Below are 26,725 nucleotides of genomic sequence, written 5' to 3' on the forward strand. Positions count from 1 at the left end.
TGGCTGTGCTGGGACCCTGAAGCAACACACGATAGCATGAGAAGACGCCAGTGGAGTGGCATTTAGCCCTCCACTGCCTTAGACGCTAAGCCTTTATTACCAATTTCTTCTGATTTGAAACATTCTCTCCCAAGGAAAAAGGGAGACTTTTTAAGATTCAGGAAGCAGACAACTTACAAATCTCAGGAAGTTTCTGAAATCATAAGGATTCACAGGACCTCTGTCCAAGGTTACAGAAGTATGGGCTGGGTAGAGGAAGCTAGGCTGCTTGTATGTTATCCTGAGAGCTTCAAGGATGCGGCTTTTGTGAGTCCTCGCCCATGGTGGGGTAGAGTGGACTTTTCAGGGGTTCGTGTAGCTTTGAGTGGTTCTGTTCCCCACCCACATTCCTGTTGTTAACCTCACGAAACTCACTGTTCAAGTTAGACTTTGATAGAATCATTACTTTGGTCTGTCACTGGCTTCCTACATGGGGGTGAAGAGATGTTTTTTCTTGTCTCCCCATAAAAAATAGACACAACAGGACCCTGTCTAAGGAAGCTTCTGAAGGGATCTCCTCTCATTCTCCTGTCTCTAGCACTCTCTCATCAGACCTGACATTTTGAAGAACCCCAAAGAAATGGACTTTCAGCTATGTCCCCCCTTCACCCCCCCTCCCAGAGAAGAAGCCTTAGAGCTCAGTGAAAGCGACCCTTCCCACCTCCAGGGCAGTATGCCATAGTGAACTCAAATAAACCAGGGCATGTTGCATTCTAGAGTTTCCTGAAATGGAAGGACTAACTGTTACTTCTTGGATGAATCACAAGGACATCTCACTGTATGTAGAAAGACTATGTGATCCCAAGCCAGGGAGGCAGGCCCTCTTAGTGATCCCAGCACTTGGGAGGTCGAATCAAGAGGACGGCTGAAACATCAAGGCCACCCTGAGCTACATAGTGCGTTCAAGGCCATCTTGGGCTACATAGTGAGAGCCTGTCCCCAGAAGAAAACAAGGGGCCAGCGAGAAAACTCAGCAGGTAAAGGTGCTTGCCACCAAAACCACCAGTGGCAATGTGAGTTCGATCTCTGCAACCCACCTGGCGGGGAGAGAGAGTTTGACTCCTCAACCTTTTCCTCTGGTCTCCACACTCCTTCCATCACATGCACATGATAGTGTATCGTGTGAGCACAGCACAGAAAACACGATAAAACCCCTCCAATACAGGCAGGATTCCACTCCTATGAAGTCCTACAAGACATAAAACTAGAGCTGGATGTGGTACCTGGTGCCTGTAACCTAGCCCTAAAGAGGCTAAGGCAGGGGCTGGAGAGATGGCTTAGTGGTTAAGAGCACTCTTCCGGAGGTCCTGAGTTCAAGTCCCAGCAACCACATGGTGGCTCATAACCATCTGTAATGAAATCCAATGCCCCTCTTTTGCCATGTCTGAATAAAGCAACAAGGTACTCACATACATAAAATAAATAAATAAATCTTTTTTTTAAAAGAGGCTGAGGCAGAAGGATCACTGATGTATGTTTGAGGGCAACTTGAAGGGCTGTATAGAAAGTTCCAGAGAGCCTTCACTCTGTGAGACACTTTCAAACATGGCAGATTACATTTACAGCATGGCTTGGTCCTGGACACCAGACTGGGGCAGTGAGGGAATGCAGAAAGGACACACAGACAGAGGGAGAGACAGACAGAGGGACAGACAAACACATGCACAGAAAAAACTGGGACCAGGTGGGCTGTCTCTGCTCTGATCAATCTTGTACCTCATAGTGTTTATTATGTACAGCCTAGGGAAAGGCAGCATCTGAGCTGAGTCTTGGGTTGCAGTCATTCTGGGAGAAACATCAGCCCTCAGAGCAGAAGAAGGGAGGTGTTGCCAGTTCCCATGGGTCTGAGGCATCTATCTGTCCTTGTCCATAAAACATATCAACTCAGGACTCATCATTCCTTTTACACATTCCCTCACGGCTTTGGCTCCCTTAGCAAATAAACAAACAAGTAAAATATCAGAGTGTGTGAGGCTCCTTTGCTTCCTCCTCCCCAGCCAGCTGCCTCCTCCTTCTGAGTCTCTTCCCTGTTCCTCACCAGTTGCCTTCCTCACCCCCCCACACCCACTGTGGTGACTTCTCTCTCCCACTCTCTTTTAATCAGAGCTGGGGACAAAAATGTGTAGCCCAGGCTGGCCTCGAACTCGTGATCCTCCTGCCTCTGCCTCCTTCAGCAAATCCTACCGGTGTGCGCCACCACAACCGGCTCTCTCCCACTCTCCTTTCCTTTTTTTTTTTTTTTTTTCCCAGAGCTGGGGACTGAACCCAGGGCCTTGCGCTTGCTAGGCAAGCGCTCTACCACTGAGCTAAATCCCCTCTCCTTTCCTCTTGAATACTCTCTTTCTCCTCCCAGGCTGTCTCCCCTTCTGACCACTCAGCCCACCTGCTCTTATCCTGTTTCCTTCAGGATGTGTTTCCTCATCCTGTCTTCTCCTGATCTGGCAAGCTTTCTTAAAGAAGTAGGCAGAGAAATCAGCCTGCCTCCCTGCCTTCTTCTCTCCCTCCCTTCCCTCCCTTCCCTCCCTTCATTTCTCCTTCTTTCCTTCTTTCCTTCCTTCCTTCCTTCCCTCTAACTCTCCTTTCTTCCTTCCCTCCCTCCCTCCTTCCCTTCCTCCTTCCTTCCTCTCATCTCTTACCACCCAGACCAGCCGCCACCCACAATCCCCAAAAGAGCCACTGACCGAACCCCAGCCAGATTTCTGTAAAGTTCTCTTTCCATCTTGGCCTCGGTCTCAGCTTCTACCAGCTAATTGGTCACATCCTGAGATGACCCAAGACTCTCTGAAAAGTTGCCAGAGAAAGCTCAAGGTTGGGAAAGAATTGTTTGTGCCCTCCCGTCAGGGACAACAGCCATGGATACTGATAAGCCTTTAGCAGACCAAAAGCACAGAGACCAAAGCTCCTCTAGCCTTTTGTAACTGTTTCTTTCCTTGATCCGGTGGAGCCTCTTCCCAGCCCTTTCCCGCCTCACACTTTTTTTTCTTCTTTGCAAACAATGTAGCCCACAAGTTAGCTTTAAATTTAACTGTAGCATTTCTGGCCTTGAACTCCTCATCCTCCTGCCAGATCAGTGCGGATTTCAGAGGTGTACCGCCATATTTGGTTACCCTTTTCCTCACTTTTAAAATGTCCAGAGCTAGCTGGACATCACATCTGTGATCCCAGCAGTCCAGAGGGTAAGTCAGCGAGAGTTCAAGTACGTGGCAGTCTGGGCTACACCGTAAGACTGGAAGGAGGAGGTGTCAGTGGTAGGATGCTTGCTTTGGACATTTAAGGCCCTGGTTTCACTCTCAGCTCTGCAAAAATAAATACATGGGGTGGGGGGCTGGAAAATGGTTCAGTCCGCAAAGTGCTTGCTGCACAAGCACAAGCATCAGAGTTTTATTCTCCAAGACCCATGTACCCAAAGCAAGATGTGGTAGCCAACACTTTTAACACTGACTCTAGGGAGGCAGAGACAGGAGGATACTGGAGACTTCTTGGTCAGTCAGACTGGCTGAATTGCCAAGCTGCCTGATAGTGAGACATTCTATCTCAAAAGCCAAGATAGGGCAAGGTGGCTTCATGGATACTTACTGCCAAGGTTAATGATCTGAGTTTGAGCCCTGGAACCCACATTGTGAAAGGAGGGAATCAATTGTCACCGGTTGTTCTCTGTCCCCCACACCTGGGCTCTGGGATACTTGCCTCCTCCCAGAATACATAAATAAATTTAATAAAAACAGAACTACAGTGTTTGGATTCTAGCATTGATTCTGACACTGATCTATGGCCTCCATAAGTACAGGCATGAACACACACACACACACACACACCCACACACACACACACACATACACACACACACACACACACACACACACACACACACACACACACACACACACAGCTACCTAGATACCTTTATCCAAACCCACAAGGAGTTCAGTTTTCACTGGACTTCACCCAGTGCCGTACTTGCTACTGATTAAAATCTCTGCTGACCACAGCAGCTTTGCTTATCTTTGCTACTCCCTTCCTCTCCTCAGACCAAATGTGTGCCTCTAGGTGGTGGCTCCCACCAGCTCTGTCTCTCTGATCTACCTGTGGGTCCCACAAGAAGCAAACAGTGTCTAGGTGGAGACCTTGTCTAAATAGGGAGGCTGAGGCACCAAAAGAAGAGTCTGGAGCCTTGCAGGGAGGTCAGCAGGGGTGGGGGTGGAACATGGTTCTCCTCTTCTGTGATCTGCTTCTGTGAGGCTGGGTTTGCCTTTTGATCCTATGACAATCAATTGAAATGATGCAGAAACTAGTGCTATAGACAGGCAGACAAGTACTTGAGAGACCGTTAGAGCACTTGCCTAGAATCCCCCAGTGAGGGGCTGGGGTGTGGTTCAGTGGTAGAGCCCCTGTCTAGAATCCCCTAGTGAGGGACTGAGGTGTGGCTCAATGGTAGAGCCCCTGCCTAGAATCCCCCAGTGAGGGGCTGGGATGTGGCTCAGTAGTAGAGCCCTTTTAGAGGATATTTGAAGCCCTGTTTCCATCCCCAGCACTACAATAAACAAATCAGTAAACATTTTTTACAATGATAGAAAAGAGTCACCTAAGTGACTGAACAAAGGAACAGGCAGTTTTAAACTGTCCCAGTTATAGCATCTACTGTTAGGCAAATTTTGTTGTTGGGCTGGTGGTGTGGCTGCGTGGCACAGTCCTCACATAGCATATAGGAAACTTTGGGTTCCATGCCCACACCTTCCAATCCAACCTTCCATGTAAGGTTATGATAGGTGTCGCCAGGACGCCAGGCTCCACGAGGTCGGCGACACCGGAACTCCCTTCTCTACCCTGCCAGCTCTCATTGACCTAAAGCCACCTGCACCGTTCAATAGGTATTGATTTCCCTCTCACTGCTCTGACCTGGGGAGACGGAAGTGGGAGAGTTGGGGGAATCACAATCAGCCTGGCTTTCTAGCTTTTCTCTGGAGGCCCCATCATGTCCTTACCCTATTCTCAGAAGTCCATGCACAGCCATCTTGGATCTTCATGATACCCTCTGATATGGTGCTGCTTCTCTTCCTCGTGGTGGCTTTAGTTCCCAATCAGCAGTTTCTAATTGGGTAGGGGCGGCTGTCGCAGGAAAAGGCACAGTGATGCCCCTTTGTAACTTAGCATCTAGGATGAAAGGAAGGACGAGGACCAGGCAAGGTATCATGTGCTTGTAATCCCGCCACCCAGCAGGCTGAGGTGCCAATTCAAATTGAGGTCAGCCTAGGCTACACAGTGAGATCCTGACTTAAAAAGCATAATACAGATAAAGGCCACAGGGCAATTGCGAAGTGTTTGTTCATTGGTCTGGTTAGTAAGCTTCAGCATCTGCCCCTCGACTGGCTGTTTTGGTTTGGCAATTTTGAGGGTGGAGTCCAGGGTCTGGTGCATGGTTGGCAAGCACCGTACTACCAAGCCACACACCAATGCTTCACTAGGGGATTCTAGGCAGGGGCTCTACCACTGAGCCACACCCCAGCCCCTCACTGGGGGATTCTAGGCAGGGGCTCTACCACTGAGCCACGCCCCCAGCCCCTCACTGGGGGATTCTAGGCAGGGGCTCTACCACTGAGCTACACTCCAGCCCCTCACTGGGGGATTCTAGGCAGGGGCTCTACCACTGAAGCAGAATTCCTCTTCTAGTGTTCCAGTGTCCCTTTGTTAGTAAATGCATGGGTGGTATATGTAAGTCCTGGGTTCATTTTCCAACACTATGAAAGTATAAAAAAGAAAAGGAAAGGAGGAGAGAAGGGAAGGAGGGAGGGAGAGTGGTAAGGAACTACGAAGTCAATTTGGTGGTTAAGAGTCCTTCTGATGTACACAGGACAGATCTGTGATCCTCTGGCTTCTCTCCTTGTGGCTGACCACCCTACCAGCTACCTCCTCCACCTTCTCCCTCTAGCATAGCCCAACCCCCACTCTGGAGCAAGAGTCTCAGGCCCTTTGTTGCCATAACAACCACATCCCAGCAGTAAAAATAGTAACTTATTTTTTATTCAACTTCTTTAGCTGTTGGAGGTGGCAATATCCACTTCTAGACTTAGCGTTTTATTCCAAGGGTCTCCTAGTGGTCTTCCTTGAAAGTAGATAGCGGTGAGGTGGACAAAGCCTAGGCCAAGGAGGAGGGCACAGCCTTGGAGAGGTCTGATCCGAGCCTTTTAGGAACTCTGCCTACCAGTGACCGCCTGAGATCTTACTTGGACTCTGTGGGAAGCAAGGTGATTCGAGAGGGTCAGGCCATGTCAGGTGAGACCTGAGTTGAGGCTGAGAGCTGGGGCAGAGATAATGCTGGGAGACAGATAGGCAGGAGTCAATGCTTCTGATAGAGAGACTTGGACCTGCGGGTTAGCACAGGGCTGTGCGATGTGGGGCTTATCTCTCTCTGTTTCTATTTGGGTTTTGTCTCCTAGAGGTTAGTAGTGTTTCTGGGGGTGATGTCAGACAGTGAGGCCAGGGTACAGAGAGATTTAAACGCATGTAGCCTGTGCCCATGAGCCGTGTCCTTCAGAAATGTTTTGGTCTCTCCGAATTCCAAAATCTCCCATTCATACCATAACCATACTGGCCTCACAACCCTAGCTCACTTTGTTGTGTGTGTACACACTTGTCCACACGGAATCCACGGGTCAAGATCAGGTGTCTTCTTCTGTTGCTTTCCGTCTTTTTTCAAAGGTTTATTTATTTATTTATTTATTTTTATTTTATGCTACCAGTGTATTCCCTGCATGTATGTATGTATGTATGTATGTAGGCATGTCTAGCGTCCACAGAGGCTGGAAGAGGGTAACAGATCCCCTGAAACTGGAGCTAAGGGTGGTGTTTAGCTGCCATGTGGGTGCTAGGAACCAAACCTGGGCCCTCCACAAGAACAGCAAGCACTCTTAATCATGGAGCTGTCTCTGGTCTGCTACCTAATTCTTTGAGACAAAGTTTCTCCTCAGATCTGGAGCTTACCAACTGGGTTAGGCTGTCTGGCCAGAAACTCCCTGGATCCAACTGTCTCTGTGTCCCTAGAACTGAGGTTAGAGATACATGTCCCTGCACCCAGATTATATGCGGGTGCTGGGGATTTGAACTCAAGCCCTCATGCTTGCATGGCAAGAACTTTGCTCGTTAAATTGTCTCCCCAGCCCCCCATTGTGGGTTCCCTCCTCCTGCTCCTTCTCTTCCTCCATCACTACCTTTTTCTCTCCCCCCTTCCCCCTCTTCTATCGCTGTCATCTTCTTACCGTGCAGTTCAGGTTACTCTCGAACTCAAGATCCTCTTGGTTCGGCTCTGAATTCTGGAATTATAGGTTTTAACCACCATATCTGGCTTTGTCACTCAATTTTACCAGGAGTTGCAATTAAGTCTACAACCAATTAGGATACATAAATATAAATAATAACCTTCTAACCGTTCCTTCTGCCTCTTTTTTTCTTTCTTTTCTTTTTCTCTCTTTCTCCCCCCCCCCCCCCCCAGTTTTAAGAGGGTTTTTCTGTGCAGCCCTGGCTGTCCTAGAACTCACTCTGTAGATCAGGCTATCTCCTTAAACCCAGAGATCTGCCTAGCTCTGCTTCCCAAGTGCTGGGATTAAAGGCATAGACCACCACTACCTGGCCTTCTGCCTTATTTTTAAAATTAGTTTTTAAAGTTAGCATAAAGAGTAATTAGTTTAATTGTGACATTTTTGTTAATTCTTTCCCCTCCCTGTGTACTAGGAACCGAATTCAGGGTCTCACATGTTAGGCAGACTTTCTACTTATAAGCCACGCCCCTAGGCCCTCACTGGGGGATTCCAGGCAGGGGCTGCACCACTGAGCCACACCCCCAGCCCCTCACTGGGGGATTCTAGGCAGGGGCTCTACCACTGAGCTACGCCCCCAACCCTTCACTGGGGGATTCTAGGCAGCTGCTCTACCACTGAACTTCATTCCCAGCCTCTCACTGGGGAATTCTAGGCAATGCACTACTGGAGTTATATGCCCTGCTCTCTTGATGTCTCCACATAAGATCTTGCTAAATTGTCCTAGCTGGCCTTAAAATATCCTGGCTGCCTCTGTATCCCAAGTGCTAGGACGCCCATGTTAGATGTGTTGAATTTCTAAGCCAACATCTAAGGCTGGTCAGTCTTATCATTTAAGCACCCCAGGGTCCCCCGTTTCGCCTTTTCCTTTAGCATCCTCATGATCCACAGCCTTCTTCCCAGGTACTGCCGTCCTGCCACAATCCCCTCAGCAGCGTCTCTCTGTAACCCTCTGGCTTTGCCCACCCCACCCCCACCCCGGCCTAGCATTAGGAAGGCAGAGGTGGACCAGGCAGCCTTCTATCAGTTTGTTTCTAGTTCTGGCTCCCTTGACACAGAGGGTGTGGGTGGCGTTTTCTTAGTATTCCACGGGACATGAACAAACATTGTTCTAACAAGAAGCAGAGCAAGGCCACTTGGGAGGCCCAGCTCCCAGCCACTTGGGAGGCTGAAGATAGGAGGATCAAAAGTTCAAGGTCAGCTATGGAGTGGGTTCAAGGCCAGCTTGAGCAAGTTAGCCAGACTATCTGAAAATAAAAGAGAAAAAGAGACCAGAGATGTAGGCTACAGAGTGTCTGCCTAGCATGTACTGGGGCCTGGATTCGGTCTCTAGCACTGGGTAAAAATAAGCAAATCAAGAAGACCAGGAAGCTGTGGACTTAGGAAGGGGGAAGCCATGGATAGAGGGGGAGAGGACTTCTCGTCAACCTGGGGGCCAATCTGGTCAACTTGCATCTATGGTCAAGAAGCAGAGAGATGCTGGGCTGTGGTACTTTTAATCCCAGCACTGAAGCACAGGCAGGTAGATCTCTGAGTTCAAGGGCAGCTTGGTCCACATAGCGAATTCCAGGGCAGCCAGAGCTACACAGAGAAACCCTGTCTCGAAAAACAAAACCACCAGGGCCACCATTGAAAAGAATCCAGGAGACAGGAATGCTGGCATTAAGTTCACAATATTTCTTTTATTTCGGGCCGGCCCCCAGCCCAGGGATTGGTCTAGCCCACATTTAGGGTTGGCCTTCCTACCTTAACCCAACCAATAAGATCCTTCGCAGACATGCCCAGAGGTGGAAAGTCAACAATAGTAGCTATCATAAACCTCAAAGACCATCTTGCCTCCTGCAGCTCCCTCTACTTGCTGCTCATCCAGAGAACTGGAGTTCGACTCCCAGCACCCACTTCAGTTGCCTCACAACTGCCATTAACTCCCACCCCTGGGGATCCCACACTTCAGACCCCCTTGTACTAACATGCACATAGCCACACCCCTCTGCCCGGTGTGCATACGTATACACACATAAAATAAAAATAAATCTTTCAAAATATTAAAATGCAATAAAGTAATAATAAAAAGAAAGCTCGAGTTTGAAAATATGAGACTAGACTTGTGGCTGCAGATTCTGAACATGCTGGAATGTCCCTATTTTGGTACTGGGATGGGGACGGGGATGGGGGTGGAGGCGGGGGTGGAATGGGGGTGGCGGTGGTGGAGCAAGATGGTTCCTAGAGTCACAGAGTCCAAGATGGTAGGGAGGATTCAGGGCTGACAGGTTTCTCAGGGGTGCACAGGACTAAGAGCCCTCAACAAGTAAACTGAGGGTGCCACAAGGTTCTGTCCCCAGGCGTCCCCGGTGGCTTTGCGGTGCTGCTGGGATGGCAATGGTAACAGAGCAGTTCAGTCTAGTCCAAACTGTGTTCTGCTGGCTAGAACAGCGATGCGGTGGAGGGGACACAGGGAGAAGCTAGCAGGAGGGAGGGGACCTCCCAGCCGGGCGATTGGCAGCGTGCGCCCGAGTCCCCCACATATCCCGCCCCCGCCCCGCCCCCGACACCATCTGCTCAGGATTTGCAATCGGGAGACTCCAGGCTCGGGGGCTCCGGGCTCCGGAGGCAGCTGATCCGGTCTGCTCCGGGCTCTGGAGCTGCCCGAGGATACGACACCCTTCCAACCTGCTGCGCCTCCCGAAGCGGCTCCCGGTGTTCCCGCGTCCCAGCCCCGGGCCGGGCGCTGATGGAACCGCGGCGATGTTCACTCTGGCCAGGTTGCTGGATTTCCAGAAAACCAAATACGCAAGGTGAGCAGCGGGTCTGGGGGTGATAGACAGGGGCCAGGCCGCTGAGACCCCTCTTTTCCGTCCCCACTGTCTAGAGAACTGGGCTGAGTGCACAGACCCCACTGCCTGGATCTAGAACGACCCAGTGTCCTCTTCCTAACGGAGTGGTAATTGTTACCCCGCTTTTGCGCACAGCGCAGCGAATTCTCCGTGTTTCCTTTTTCCCCTGGGCGAGGCGCTTTTTCCGTCCAAAGCTCAGTTTCCACATTTGCGACACGGTGAACGGTGACAGTCCCCACCACTCGGGACCACAGGAGGATTATATGAGATGATCCTTAGAAAGCACTTCGCGATGCCAGCAGGGCGGGGGAGCTGCTCCATCCCTATGGAACTCTCTGGGGTCCTACCTGAGCCCCGATTTCCTTTTTTGTTTTCTGTTTTGTTTGAGTCAGGTCTCACTGTGGTAGACCAGGCTGTCCTTTGACCTCGCAGAGCTCTATCTAGCTCTGAGTACTAGTTCTTTTCCTGTTTTGGAGACAGTCTTGCTCCGTACCGAGGCTGGCCTTGATCTCACTGTGTAGCCCAGGCTTTTCTTGAACTTCTTCAGTCTTAGCCCCCTGAATGCTGAAATCAGGGCTGGGTGTCCCCATACCTAAAGTATATTTTAGTTAACATTGTGTATACTTGATTCCCATCTGAACACATTAGTTGTGTTATTTGCATTCTTTTTTTTTAAAGATTTATTTTATTTATATGAATACACTGTAGCTGTCTTCAGACACACGGGAATAAGGATGGTTGTGAGCCACCATGTGGTTGCTGGGAATTGAACTCAGGACCTATGGAAGAGCAGTCAGTGCTCTTAACCTCTGAGCCACCTCTCCAGCCCTGCATTCTTTTTTTTTAATATGAAGTTTTCATTATCTGGTGTGCATTTTGATTTGGTTGCCTTGAATAGTAATTATTATTATTATTATTATTATTATTATTATTATTATTATTATTATTATTATTGTATATGGGCTGTGTGCCACAGCACATATAGGGAGGTCAGACAATGTGCAGAATTGATTATTTCCTTCTAACTATATGTGAATTCCAGGAATTGAACCCTGGTCTCCAGGCTTTTGGGACAAGCTCCTTGACCTGCTGAGCCATCTTGTTATGCCTTCCATGCCTCCCCCCCCCCACTCCCCCACCCCCGCCCCCAAACTCCTTTTTTGAGACAATGTCTCATTCCATAACACCAGCTTCTCTGAAACTCACTATGTGGCCCAGGTCAGCCTTACAGGCCACAGTCCTTTGGCCTCAGGTTGAGATAACAAGTGTGGGCCGCTCTGCCTGGCTGCACGTGGTTGCCTCTGTGGAGAGGTCGGCCTTTGAGAAGGGATCAAGTCTTAGGGGATGTAGCTGTTTCACTTGAGTGAGTGCTAGCTCTCAGAGATGGGATTAGTTCTCTCCAGAGCTGGTTGTAGTGCAGTGAGGCTGCCTCTCCAAGCTTGCCACGTCTCTGCACACCTGCAGATTTACTGCCCTTGAACTGAAGCCAGCAATGGACTTGGATGTTCCAGTCTCCAGAGCCTCTATTCTGTGGATCCTAAACTGGCCTCTAACTCCCAGCTTGGGGTGGTCTCAAATTCCTGATCTGCCCAAGTGCTGGGTTAGGTGTAAACCACCACACCCAGTTTATGAAACATTGAGGACTGAACCCAGTGCATGGTAGACTAGCATACTGAGCTACTCCCCCAGCCCAAGAACTTCTAATTCTTTCAGCTAGCACGTCTCGGGTCTTCTGTTCCAGCAACGTTGAACACAGATGTAGGGGCTGGGAAGAGAGCTCAGTTGGCCGGGCGCTTGTCGCTCAGTAATGAGGGCCTGAGTTGGAACCCGGACCCTCAAGATAGAAAGCCAGATGCGGTGACATCCTTGTGATCCTGGTGCCAGGGAGGTGGAGACAAGTGGATCCCCGGAGCTTGCTGGCCATCCAGGCTTGAACACTCAGACAGGTTCCAGGTCCCAGTGAGAGATCCCTGTCTCAAAAACAAGGTTGGTATCCCCCCCCGCCCAGGAACAGCTACCCTCTGGCCTCCTTGTAGACATGTGCACACATGTGTATATACCAACTTCCACGAACATGTATGTATGCCCCCCCGCACACACAAAGATAATGGACAGACTAGGTAAGGTCGGAGAAGGAACACTGGGTGTTTCTTCTTTCTACCAATGTTACCATCCCCCCTTCGTTCCTTCCTTCATTCCTTCCTTCCTCTCTCCTCCCTCCTCCCTCCCTTCCTTCCTCTTTTCTTCCTTCCTTCTTTCCTTCCTTCCTTCCTCTTTCCTTCCTTCCTCTTTCCTTCTTTCTTTCCTTCCTTCCTTCCTCTTTCCTTCCTTCCTCTTTCCTTCCTTCCTTCTTTCCTTCCTTCCTTCTTTCCTTCCTTCCTTCCTCTTTCCTTCCTTCCTCTTTCCTTCCTTCCTCTTTCCTTCCTTCCTCTTTCCTTCCTTCCTCTTTCCTTCCTTCCTCTTTCCTTTCTTCCTTCCTTCGTTCCTGCCTTCTTTCCTTCCTTCCTCTTTCTTTCCTCCCTCCTCCCTCCCTTCCTTCCTCTTTCCTTACTTCCTTCCTCCTTCCTTCCTTCTTTCCTTCATTCTTTCATTCCTTTGTTCCTTCCTTCTTTCCTCTTTCCTTCCTTCTTTCCTTCATTCCTCCCTTCTTCCTTCTTTCCTTCCTTCCTTCATTCCTTCTTTCCTTCATTCCTCCCTTCTTCCTTCTTTCCTTCCTTCCTTCATTCCTTCTTCCTTCCTTCTTCCTTCTTTCCTTCCTTCCTTTGTTCCTTTGTTCCTTCCTTCTTTCCTCTTTCCTTCCTTCCTTCTTTCCTTCCTCTTTCCTTCCTTCTTTCCTTCATTCATTCCTTCCTTCCTTTGTTCCTTCCTTCGTTCCTTCTTCCTTCTTTCCTTCCTTCCTCTCTTTCTTGTTCTGATATCAGGAGGTGCTGGGAGAAGAAGTCTTGGGTCCTTTTATTTGTCATGATGTTTTATTACATTTACACGTGTGGGCACGTGTGTGCCACAACATCTATGTCCAGGTCATAAAACAACATGACAATGTCTACTCTCTCCTTCCACCATGTGGGTAACAAGGATTAAACTTGGATTGTTGGGGTTAGCAACAAATGCCTTTACCCACTGAGCCATCTTGTTGGTCCTGGCTTTGAAGTCTTAAGAGATTGATAGCAGAGTCAGGAGGGGCTTCATTTCTTTGATGATTTTTTTTAAGTCTTTTGGTCTGTACAGATAATAAAACCTGTCTTAAATTTGACATACAATTTTTAATTTGGTTCACAGTTGGGTGAATCCTGAAGTTCAGTTCTTAGACTTCGTTTTGTTTTCAAGACAAGGTCTTACTATGGAGACGAGGCTGACCTTGGACTTACAGAGATCTGCCTGCTTCTGTCTCCTGAGTGCTGGGACAAAAGTCTTACACCCATGCCCTGCGGTCAGCACATTTGCTCTTACTGTCACCGACAAAGTCTTCTCCCTGAGACAGTCTCAGCTTTGAGTTTCATTCCTGGGACGGAGGCTTCTTTGGAAATGTTCACAGAAGTCTATGTCATGTGACCATATGACTAAGTCTCCTTCTGTGACATTATAGCTTCATGTTGGCTCGGTTCAGACATGGTGACCAGGGGCTTTACTTTGATAGTCATTAGCTGACTGGAACCGGAACCTGGAACAAGGTGTGGCATCTTGCTCCCACTTTGAACTTTTTTTGGCCTCCTCTCCTTTAAGCTTAAGCTCCAAGCATACTGGCCTGCAGATATGTCGATGCGTGCATGCATGCTTGTTAAGCAAAGCCTTTGGGAATCCACCCACAGCCATAGCTGTGATTCATGGCAGAGAAGGCACAGAGGCAGGAGATTGAGCAACCAGGGACGAACCAGCTGACCCAAAGGACGAACATGATGGGAAGAGAGGATTGACTTCCTCCAAGTTGCTCTCTGGCCTCTCTACATGCGTAGTGCAACAAGTGTAGCCCTCACCCCCTCCCACACAAATAAACCTAAAAGGACCCCAACTAACACATAGGCCAACTTGACCTGTATCGTCCTTGTCTTTTAATAATTGTTTGCAGATTCAGGAGGCTGAGGGAGGAGAATTGTTGAGTTTAAGGCTAGCCTGGGCTCAGCTGTGAGCCCCCATGTCAAACAACAGAACAAAACAATGCAAAACCAAACCAAAGCAACTTGTTCCCAACTCCAGTTTAGCATTCACCTAAAAGTCCCTGTCACGCTTGCATACTGATTCATTTTGTTATCTCCGGCTCGGGGGTGTTGGGAAAATTCCGCTTCTGGAATTGCCTCTGGGCTCATCTGTGAAGTGGTGCTCAGGGGGATTGTTCTCTGACCTGTACGACCCATTGTTGGCTCTGGGCATGAGCAGGCAGGTCACGTGGTTCCCAAGTTCTAGGTCATATCCACTTGCTGCCCAGTGTGCAGTGACCAGGTCAAATGGCCCCCCGAGTGGAGTGTTCGCACAGGACTTGGAATTCCTCCTAAGACCACACAGAGACAAAGATAGGGTCTCGGCTTGTCCTACGGAGGGGCCCATGGGAAGGCTTGAACCGGAGTTTAACTCTGCCCTCACTGTGTTGTTCTGCCTGTTAGTGGGGCTCTTAGAAGAGGTTGGTAGCCTCTCTGTGGCTCTTACTGCCTCCTCAGTGTCTTCCAAAACATTAAGATATAGACTGGGGCGTGGGTTACTTGGTAGAGTTCTGGCCTGGCCCTCATTAAGCCTTGGGTTCCAGACACAGCACTGCATAAACTCAATGGTGTGGCTCACGCCTGCAATCCCAGCACTTGAGAGGTGGATCAGAGGTTCAGAGCCACCGTTGGCTATTGTATATTGAGTTTGAGGTCAGCATGGGTTTTGTGAGGCTCTGCTTTGACACACACAAACAAACACATTGGGGACACTCATGCTCCAGCTAGCATATGGCACTGTGGAAGGCTGTACGTTCTAGAATAGATTTTGACCTGAAGATGACAAGCGGGCCATCTTCTGTGTTGTCCGATATGAAAACAAGTGCTGCCAAGTGTTGGTCACTGTGTGTGTGTGTGTGTGTGTGTGTGTGTGTGTGTGTGTGTGTGTGTGCGTGCGTGCACTCTATGCATCTCCAGCCTCCGGTTTCCATTTCATTCTGTGGTGCTCGACCATAGAAACTACACACTCACCTTTCTCATTCACGCATTCCTGGGGGCATTCGTGCACACCCCAAGTGTGAAGGTCAGAGGTCAACTTGTAGTGCTGGTCTTCTGGTGTCCTCTACTTTTTATTTGAGTCAGGGTCTCTGTGGGTCTTAGATTTTGCCAAGTAGGCCAGGCTAGCCTTTCCTCAGACTGCCAGGCATCCAGTTATCTCTGAATTTCATCTCATTGTCCTTGCTCCTGACTTTCATTGTGGGTTCTGGTGATCAAAACCTAAGTCCTCCCGTGTGTGCACCAAGGACTTTACTGACTGAGCCACCCCTCCAGCTCTTTTTGATTTGAATTTTGAGGCCGGGTCTCCCTAAACTGCCCATGGTGACTCAGATTTTATTCTGTAGCCGAGGTTAGTCTTGAACATTCATTCAGCTGTCCCGCCTCAGCCTTCACAGTGGCTGGAGGGACAGATCTGAGCCTCTGGGCTCTGCTAAGGGTTGGTTGTCACTGCTGTTTATAGACTGCCTATTTCCAGAGTGGCTACCATGTAACTTGTAGAACGTTGAGATCAGTGGGGCCCTCTGAGAAATCCTTTCTTCTTGAGAGGCTGTGGGGCTTTCAGCTGGTTTCTGCCGGTCTGGAGAGAGGGTGATGGAGGTGGAGGTCACTTGCTTGTCTTCCTGTGTTATGGCAGATGGCCCTGCGCAGGGTTTCTGAGGATCTGGATGAGAGGCACTCAGTCATTTGTCAACATCACTCTTGCCAGCCGGCTTGCTGTGGGAGACATTGTTTTCCTCTTTGTAGGCCTGAGCGGATACTTGCCTGTGTGCGTGTGTGGACACACATGCGACACAGCACAATTGCGGAGGCTGGAGGACAACCTTATGTGTCCAACCATCTCCTGTGCCTTGTTTGCCACTGGGAACACCAGTTGCTCTCAGGTTTCTGAAGAGTCTCCTGTCTTGGCCTCCTGTAAAAGTATCTTTTAGTCATCTGAAGTATCTGTCATCTCCAAGGCTCACTGCCACGGTCTGCTAACCTAGGCCCGGGCTTCTAGCCCCTGTACAATCTTGTCTAGGTCTAGAATGTTGTCAGCTGCGGCTGAGACTTGCTGCTGAATAAGCTCACCCGTCCCATTTCTTTCCGAGCTCTGGCTGGCTGGTTCAGCTGGTAAAGCTCAAATTTCTCTCCAAGCTGACTGACTCAGTCTGGCTTCTCTTGGCTTCTGAATTGCTCTGCCTGGCCTCATGTTGGCAATCTGTTCTAATCTTCTGGCCCGTTCTCTCTTCAACCCATTTTTGTAAAACTCTCCCAGTAAAGCAGACGACTTCCTCTCTTCTCTCCTTTTGCCCTGCTCTCTCTCTCTCTCTCTCTCTCTCTCTCTCTCTCTCTCTCTCTCTCTATTCTTTTTTTCGGAGCTGGGGACCGAACCCAGGGCCTTGCACTTGCTAGGCAAGTGCTCTACCACTGAGCCAAATCCCCAACCCCTGCCCTGCTCTCTTAAATAGCTTTCCTCTTCCTTCTCCTGAGAGTTGGGCATAGCCTATTCTGTCAGATCTTTCTCTAATTTGTCACTTCTTCTGCCACTCGAGAAGACATCACTTTCAAGCATGGGTGCTTCCTTCTACAAACTAACTTTATTCTGTGGTCCATCCAGAGGGATTAAAAGTGTGTGCTGGGGCTGGGGATTTAGCTCAGTGGTAGAGCGCTTACCTAGGAAGCACAAGGCCCTGGGTTCGGTCCCCAGCTCCGAAAAAAAGAACCAAAAAAAAAAAAAAAGTGTGTGCTAAGAGCCGAGCCATTCCGTGACACAATTTCGGGGTTCATAGTGTGAGCAAATATCCTGCAACATCCCTCCATCTCGCAGAGATAGTGCTGAGACTACAGATGTGTGCCACTGCGCCCAGCTTCAGGTGGGCTCTTGGGATCAGAACCTGGGTCCTCATGCTTGCAAGGCAGATGCTTTACCCACTGAGCCATCTCCCCAGCCTTGATATATATTTGAAATCCCCATTTGGTTTGCCTAAGCTGCTGCTTCGGCTGTCTGCTCCCCCGGGCGGCACCTCACACCCATGCCAAGCGACAACAGTGGCAGCGCCAACCGTGGGAAGAATAATGGTCCCCTGCAGCAGAGCGCCCCCAGATTTACTCCCTGTGAGTCAAAAGGGGTTCCGAGTCAGGTTTGGAGCCGCCCTGACTCCCCGCACTTGGGTGGGAATTGGAGAGGCTCTCAGAACACGCAGTCTGCAGGTCCCCCTCCTTCGTTCACACCGCCTGGCATCTCCTGCTGTCCCGTGCATTCATTCACTGCCTTGCACCTTCATTTCTTCTTCCGTTGGCCAGACATTTGTGGGCTGCGGCAAGGATATAGACAGGGAGCTGCACACTGTAAACCTTGATATTTTATTTATTTATTATTTATTTTTATTTATTTATATATTTATTTTTATTTATTTATTTATTTTTTTGAGGCAGCCTCTTGCAGGCTGACCTGGAAATCCTCATCTGCTGACTTTAGTTGGGGTGACATGTAGCTGGGGTGACAGCTCGGTACTACCATGCTCTGCTGATTAACTCCCTTTTTCTTGATGTCACTGCACCCAAATTATCCTGCTATTTGTATTCACACACACACACACACACACACACACACACACACACACATTTGTTTCCTTAAATTTGAGTTTTTGACAGCCCCGACTTGAAGCCCTGCTGTCAGATAAAACAACACAAGCCACCTGTGGCTACGTTATTTTAAACAGAACAGTTGAATTAAGTAAAATCAGTAAGTCCGAGTCTCAGCGACCTTGGGCACATTTTCAGGGCACGGGATGCTTGCGGCTGGGGGATTCTGTTCTGCACAGCAGGGATCTAAAACACAGCCACACAAACACAAAGGCTGTGTTCCCTTCTTCAGAGACGTCTCTTGGAGAGAGCAAGAGCCTATATAGCAGTAAGATACACAACGTAAAGCTCAATGTGCACCTTCACCCCAGTACTCGGGAGCCTGAGGCAGGAGGATTGCCCATTGGAGGTAAGCTTGGGGCTGCACAGTGAGACTTTGTCTCAGAAAGGCAAGGGATGGGCCTCGTGCATATTAGACAAGTGCTCTACCAATGAGCTCTATTTCCAAGCAGTGACAAAAGAATTGAGATAAGATGATTTGTTGTACTAATTAATATCAATTAATCTCAGTGGGAAAGGGTTTCTACCCAGCCTTTGGTCATTCAGTTCCCAGATAACACACACATATAATAAGCCTTCAATCAGCACTCCCGCTGGGCAGACGTCTGCCCTCTCTGCTATGACGTCTACTTCCCTGCCAACAAGGCCAAGCTATGACTCTGCCGTGTTCCGTCTGGGCCGCTCTTAACTCCAATTGACCGGCCCTCATGGCCATGTTTTCACGACTCGCCTACCCCGTGGCATCTTCTCCCCTCTCCGCCTTCTCTCTTTGTCCCGTCATGGTTCCTCTCTGACCCCAAGCCCTGGAATCGAAACCCCAACTGTCTCTCTTCTGCCCAGCTGTAGGCTGTAGGCGTCTTTATTCACCAGCCAGGGATAACTTGGGGGTCAAGATCGTGTAGCATCACTTGGGTCTACGTGAGAAAGTCCTTGTCCTTGGGGGCAGCCAGGGCCAATAATTAGCTTCACAATACATTGCAACAGCCCAAACCTCAACAATGATTTTTTCTTTGATAATATGATTGGATTTTAGGAAATGGAGCACCTCTACCCAGAGTTCTAAGCCTTAGTTGATGCTGTGAAGAAAGGGGTGGTTCTCTGACACCCAGGTTAGATCAGAAGTGGACCCGATGCCATTCACAAGCCCTGGGCACTCCTTTTGGAAGGACTCAGGCTCTGTGAGTGCTGAGGATGGGTTGAGAGGGGACGAAGGGTGGGGTGTCCATCCCTGGGGCTTCCGGAGGTTGATACCTTCTCAGACAAGGGCCCTGTGACAGTCAGGGCACCTAGGTAGGATAAGAGTCTGTCATATAGGCTAGTCTGTCTTTTCAGTGTGTGTGCACACGTGTGTGCACATATGTTTGTGTGTGCAGCTGTATGGACAAGTGTGTGACCTTGTCTGACTTTTTGAGGCAGTTTCTCTCATTGAACCTGAAACTCACTGTTGTTTGTTATACTGACTGATCAGTGAGCTCCAGGACCTGTGTGTTTCCACCTCCCCTACTGGCTTCACAGGCATAAACGGCTTCAGACAGGTTTTTATGTGGGTGCTGGGGATTTGAACTCAGGTCCTCATGCTTCATGACCAACAGCTTACCCACTGATAATAGCCCCCAGACCTGTGCCATCTTAACAATTACAAAGTGGGGGGGAAGGGAAAGTGGGGGGGAAGGGAAAGTGGAGGGGGAGGGAGAGGGAGGAGGAGGGGGAGGGGGAAGGGGGAAGGGAAAAGGGAGAGGGAGGAAGGAGAAGGGAAGGGGGAAGAAGGAGAGGGGAAGGGGGAGGGGAGGGGGAAGGAGAGGGGAAGGGGGAAGAAGGAGAGGGGAAGGGGAGGGGGAGGGAGGGGAGAGGGAAGAAGGAGGGGGGAGGGAGAGGGGGAACATACATGTGCTTCTGTTTTCTTTGTACCATTTTTTTCCTTTTGAGGTAGGACTTAGCTCCTACTGTTTCTGTCACTGTGCTGAGAATGCGGGTTATCTGGCTGTCACAGATGACTGGATAGTTCTGTCTCTACCTCCCATCCACTTCAGGAGTGCTGGGATTACATATTTGAACCACATATCCATCCATGTTTGTTTGTTTTTAAGGTGGGTTTCAGAGATCAAACTCAGGTGGTCAGGCTTACACAGCAAACACGTCTATGCCTGGAACCATCACTCCAGCTCTATCGTAACCATTTTTAACTGCAGAATTCAGTGGCATTATGCACTACGTTGCCACCTGCTTCCAGAACTTTCTGTCTTCTGTATAGGAAACTTTGTAGTCGTTAAATGTTGACTCTCCGTTCATCGCCTCAGCCTCTAGCTCCCATCATTCTCTCTGTCTCCCCACAAGTCCCCTTACCCTGTAGTCGAGGCTGGTCTCTTAACCCTTTGGCCTCTGCCTCCAAAGTCCTGGGATCACAAGTGTGCACCACCACACTCACTCTGTTTCTCTACGGTTTTAACTACCCCTCTCTCATAGAAGTGGGATCGCTCAGACTCTATAACTGACCTGTGTACATGTAGTTCTTGTCAGGATTGCCTGCCCTTTAAAAGCCAGAGCAGTAGTCTACTGTCGATCTGCACATGCAGCCATCTATCGTTTGCAGCAGTAGGCACATGGACCCAGAGACGTGGAGAAGCTCTTCCTGGGCCTGCCTGGTGTCAGTTGACGGTAGTGTTTAGGACTACTAGCAGGCTGTGTTACTGATGCAGGTCACATCCCCAGTGACTTCCAATACTCAAGGACCCTTGAACATCTGTGCCAGCGACAGCTGGTCCCCTGTACCCGTATTCACAATGCCCTCCACGAACTGGTAACTTAGGTGTTCAAGGAAAAGTATGCCATGCTTGTAGCACGACCTCTGACCCCTCCTGTTGTCCCTGCTCCTCTTTTTCCTCTCACACTTGTGTATTTTGAGACAGGGTCTCATGTACCCCAGGCTAGCCACATACTCATCATATAGCTGAGGAGGACGTTAAGATCTTGATCTAACCCTCCTGCCCCCATGACATCCCCACTCCCTGCCATGAGCTCTGGGAACTTTTGTTTTTAATTATGGATATGGGTATGGAAACCAGGACTCCTCACATACAGGGCAAACCCTTTACCACCAAGCTGCATCACAACCCTTCTTATCACTTAAAAAAAAAATCCCCCTCCCTCCCTGTGTGCAGGGTGTGTGGGCGAGGGCATACCGCTGCATGGATGTGATAGCTTTTGGGAGCGTCTCTCTTGTGGCTTCTGCCATGATTCACACCTCAGGCTAGCCAGCCTGCCCTGCTTCCTGGCTATCCTCCAGTATCTGCTTCCCGTCTCTTTCTAAGGGTGTAGGGCTTCCAGATGTGCACCACCACATGTGACTTTTTATGTGGATTCCATGAATGGAGCGCAAGTCCTCAGTCCCGTATGGCGAGTGCTTTTGCCTCCGAGCCATCTCACTTGTCACTGACTCTTCTTTTTCATTCAAGATGAGTCCTTACTAAATTGTCTAGGCTGACCTTGAACTAACACACTGTCTCTCTCTCTCTCTCTCTCTCTCTCTCTCTCTCTCTCTCTCTCTCTCTCTCTCTGTGTGTGTGTGTGTGTGTGTGTGTGTAGCCCAGACTGGCCTTGAACTTATTCTATAGCCAGGAAGGCCTTAAGATGTGATCCTCCTACCTCAGCCTTCCAAGCAGATGGCTTGACAGACCTGCACCACCAGGCCTAGTAGACCTGCAACACTGCAGACACCACCTATGTGGAATCCCCCACACCACAGGTCTTCATTTTAACTCATTTCTACTCTTTTACTTTTGTGCTCCAACTTAGTCGATGTGTGCAGATGTGCACATGTGCGTGCATATATGTGCATGCGTGTGTATATGTGCATGTATGATGTGTATGTGTGTGTGTGTGTGTGTTTGCACAATGACATTGGGGGTCTGTGAGTGTCATGACACATGTGTGGTCAGAGGATGACATCAAGTGTTGCCCTCATTCTCCACCTTGTTTGAGGCAGGGTCTTCTGTTCTCCACTGTGTACACTAGGCTGTCCTACCGGAGAACTTCCTGGGACTCCCCTGTCTGTGATTCTCATCTCACTGGCTGACAGATCACTGAGTCCAGCCTTGAGTCAGTCTTTATGTGTGTGCCAGGGACCTGATCTCACCACAAGTGCTCCACAAGTGCTCTCCCCACTGAGCTGCTTCCCCAACCCTCCTTGATTTGTTTAAAACAGAAACCCCTAAACCTAGCACAGACCCCATAGGTTAAAGGACTGGGTTCCACACACCATGCCCATTTTGGTTGGTGATCTCACGGACTCAAGGAGTGTGTGTGTGTGTGTGTGTGTGTGTGTGTGTGTGTGTGTGTGTTTACACGAGTGTGGCAGCCTTCATATAGGGATCAAAGGACAACTTTTAGGAATCGGTTCTTCTACCTGTGGGTCCTGGGGTTCCAATTCAGGTAGTCAGGCTTGGCAGCAAATGCCTTTATTCACTGAACCATCTTGCTGGCCCACACTAGTATTTTACCAATTATTGTAATGGTGTCTATATGAACAGCTGGGGCAGGTCCTCAACTTCTGGGGCCACTGCAGCTGTGGAGTTAAGGTAGCCCTTTTCTGTCTCCCTTATCTTAGATCCATCCGAAGCCCAAACTGTCAGTGTCCCCAGGCCGAGCGTCAGGCCTCAACAGCACTGGGACTCTGTCATGAGGACAGATCTGTCCAGCAGATAACGTGATGGGGTGAGAGGGCAAGCAGGGAGGTCAGGACCTGTGGGTTTTCTGTAATCTGAATGTTAATGATTACCAATAATTACATCTTCAGCTGGTGTTGGGGCGAGATGGGGAGGGAAGGTAGGCTGTGTTATATTGAGAGTTGTCTGACCCGGAGGGGACAGCATTCAGACATCCATAGAAGGCTGAAGAGATGGCTGAGTGGTTAAGGGTCCCTGTCGTTCTTGCTGAGGACCTGGGTTCGGTTCCCAGGACCTATGTAAGGCTCCAGGGAATCTGACACCTTTTTCCAGATTCTGGGGACAACCTGCACTCATGTCCATTTGTCCCCCAATACATGAATAATTTGATGATGATGATGATGATGATGATGATGATGATGATGATGATGACTACAATGACGGTGACGATGATGGTGGTGGTGGTGGTGGTGACATTCATGGGGCTAACACGATGACTTAAAGACACATACTTCCAAGCTTAGTGACCCACGTTCAATCCCCAGTATCCACATGGTGGAAGGAGTTAGCCAACTCCTGAAACTTGTCCTCTGACCCCCGCTCACATGCTGGCACACATGCAGCTCCCCCACCGATTAAAAAGCTCATACTCACGGGGCTGGGAGATGCTTCTTTGGTGAAGTGCTTCCTGTGCAAGCACTAGGACCTGAGTTCAGATCCCTAGCACCCATGTAAAGCCAGGTAGGACACGTCTGTAACTTCCCCACTGGGTTGGGGGCACAGGCAGAGACAGGGGGAGCCTGAGGACTTGGTGTCCAGGCAGTCTATGAGGAGATAGCCTAGGAGGCATTTTAGTTTGGTTCCTGTTACTGTGGATTGTTTATTTGGACAGGTTACAGGCCACCATTGAGGGATGCCAGGCAGGAGCTCGAGGCAAGCACCTAAAGTTCAGACAACGTGCTGCTTGCTGCCTCGGTTCCAGGCTCCTGGTCAGCTTCCTTTCTTGTACAGCCCATTCATTCTCCCCTCCGCCCAGGGCTGGTGCTGCTCACAGTACACGGACCTTCCCCCAGCAACGCTGCATAGACATTGCCACAGGTGATCTGGTGGAGGGAGTTCCTTAGCCCCTCTTCCCAGGGAAGGTTTCCTTTTCTCACGTGTCTGTCAAGTGGGCCAACGCCTAAGCATTATAATTGATCAAGTCCTTGTCATGGAAGCTTGAGGAACTGACTTTAATCCCTATCTCCCACATGCTGTATGTGCTGGCGTGTGCTCATAGCCCCAGTGCTGTCCAGGCGGAGGCAGGTGGATCCCTGGAGTTCCCTGACCAGCCGGGTTAGCCTACTCAGGTGAGCAACAGTCAGAGGGAAGCCCTGCCCCAGAAAGCAAGGTGTACAGCTCCTGAGGTGCACACATGTATACACACGTGTCTGCACACTTATGAGCACCCTCAGGTGCACACATGTGTACACACGTGTCTGCACACTTATGGGCACCCTCAGGTACACACATGTGCACACACGTGTCTGCACACTTATGGGCACCCTCAGGTGCACACATGTGCACACACGTGTCTGCACACTTATGGGCACCCTCAGGTGCACACATGTGCACACACATGTCTGCACACTTATGAGCACCTTCAGGTACACACATGTGTTCACACGTGTCTGCACACTTATGGGCACCCTCACACATGAACTTCACTATACACTGACATACACAAAGCATTCACTGTCTTCTTTTTGAACAATGGGGTTTAACAAATAGAAATGTAAATTTTAAAATGTTATTTATTCATTATTCATTTATTTTCAAGCTCGGATCATCCCGGAACATACTATGTAGTTCATGCTGGCCTCAAACTCACAGCCTTCCCAGTGCTGGAATAGAAGGTGTGCACCACCATGCCCAGCTAAGGTTACTTTTAAGTGTGTGTGTGTGTGTGTGTGTGTGTGTGTGTGTGTGTGTAATGTGTGCAGAAGCTAGAAGGGTGTCAGATCCCCCAGAATCTGGGCGGTTGTGAGCCATCCAGTGTGGGTGTTGGGGATGGAACTTGGCTCCTCTGGAAGAGCATTAGTGCTCTCAACCACGGAGCCATCTCTCCAGTCCCCTTTTGTCATTGTTGACACTGGGTCTTACACCGTAGCGCCATGCTTGCCTAGAACTTAACGCGTATTCCAAACTCTTCTTCAACTCACAGCACTCCTGACTCTGTCTCCTGAAGGCTGGGACTTTGGGCATGAGCCACCCCTGTATGTCCTGTATTCATGACATCAGTTGTTGCTAAGTGTGCTGGGCATGGTTACAATCTCAGCATCCAAGAAGGAGGCAGGAGGGTAATGTGTGCCAGACCAATCTGTGTAGTAAGAAGCTGCATAGAAGGAAGCAATCACCAGTACCTGTGAACCTGCAGGGTCTGTCCTGGGTGCTGGCATTCAGGTCCAGCCCTCCTGAAGTTCACAGAGGCATAACCTGTGGCCAGTTGTGGCAGAGAGATAGGGAGGTGTGGGTGGGATGAAGCAGGGACTGTGATGCTTTCATGGGCTACAGGGGGACGTGAGGAGAGGGCGCTGACTGGTGTAGAGGGTAGCTGGCCATGCTGGAACTGTTTCAGTGCTGGTCATAGCACCCATTCCTCCTGCCCTCCATTCCTCTTTGTCTCAAGGGTCTCACTATGTAGCTCGAAATCACCTTGTAGCTCAGGCTGGATTTGAACTCACTCTGTAGCCAAGGAAAACCTCAACCTCATGATCCTCCTGCTTCAGTTTCTGGGATGTTGTGATGACAGGCCTGTACCCTATGCTTGTTCTTTCTTGTTTTTCACTTGAGGTGTGTGTGTGTGTGTGTGTGTGCGTGTGTGTGTGTGTGTGTGTGTGTTTATACATGCATATGTGTGTACATGCATGTGTGTACATATGTGTGTATGTGTGTACATGCATGTGTGTATGCATGTGTATACATGTGTGTTTACATGCATGCGTGTATACATGTGTGTGTATGTGTGTGGGTGCACATGCATAATTACACGTACATGTACGTGGGGGCCAGAGGTGAACTTCTGCTGCCACTCCTTAGGCACTAGTCATTTTATTTTGACAAAAAGTCTCTCACTGGCCCAGAACTTACTAAGTAGACTAGGTTGTCTGGCCAGTGAGTCTTAAGGATCTGCCTGTTACTGTCTCCTCAGTGCTGTGAATACAGATGTTCACTGCCACATCTGGCTTTTCTATACATAGAAACTAAACTCTATGCAGAGAACTAAGCTCAGGTCTCTGTGCCTGCAAGGCAAGTGCTTTGCCAACTGGGCTATCTCCCCAACCCTCCTTTTGAAAGTATTTCTATCTTAAGTTATGTGTATGCATGTGAAGGTTCACAGGTGGGTATTGTATGTGAGTGCAGGTGCCTGAGGGTATCAGATCCCCTGGAGGTGGAGTTATGGATGGTTGTGAACTTCCTGATATGGGTGCTGGGACCCGAACGCACTCTTAACCACTGAGCAGCCCAGCCCCACTTTTATTTTTTAAAGACAATGATCTTACATCGTAGCCCAGGCTTCCTAGAACTCACTCTTAAGCCTGGTCTGGTCTTGGCTTTTCATTTTTTGAGACAGGTCATTTTGGCCTCCTGTTTTTGGACAGAATGGCATGGTGGCGGGGACATGTGGAGAAGAGCTGTGCACAGGAAGTAGAGAGAGGGAGACAGGAAGTGACCGGGGATAATATACCCTGCAGGGCCCACTCCCAGCGACCTAGTTTTTCCCAGCTAGATCCCATCTCCTAAACTTCCATCATCTCTCAGAATAGCAGGCCATCTGGAGACGACACATTCAACACCGGAGCCTGTAGGGACAAATCATACTCAATTCGTAATGGAATTTATATAATGCAATATTATCTTTAAATTCTCTCAGGCTGTTTGGACAGCTATTCCAAAATGCCAAAGATTGAACAGCTAATGAACATCTGTTTCTAGAGTGTCTTCCCTGGGGAAATGGGAGAAGTGCCCACCCCCTCCTCAGAAGGTCCCAGTGACAAACCGAAGCACGATTCCATCCGAGTCCT

At 49.4% G+C, this 26,725-nt stretch overlaps 1 protein-coding gene across 1 annotated transcript in view; it reads left to right on the forward strand.

The window, feature by feature from the left end:
- The first annotated feature begins 9,924 nt into the window (after positions 1–9,924).
- The window catches only part of Mmd2 (monocyte to macrophage differentiation-associated 2), a 47,423-nt gene continuing 30,622 nt past the window's right edge, over positions 9,925–26,725 (forward strand). The window contains exon 1 of the mRNA NM_001037217.1: positions 9,925–10,144. Coding sequence (NP_001032294.1) covers positions 10,095–10,144 — 50 coding nt within the window. The 5' untranslated portion in view covers positions 9,925–10,094. The remainder of the gene's footprint in view (positions 10,145–26,725) is intronic.

Source organism: Rattus norvegicus, chromosome 12 (assembly GCF_021556685.1).
Source record: "Rattus norvegicus strain SHRSP/BbbUtx chromosome 12, alternate assembly SHRSP_T2T, whole genome shotgun sequence".
Classification (NCBI taxonomy): domain Eukaryota; kingdom Metazoa; phylum Chordata; class Mammalia; order Rodentia; family Muridae; genus Rattus; species Rattus norvegicus.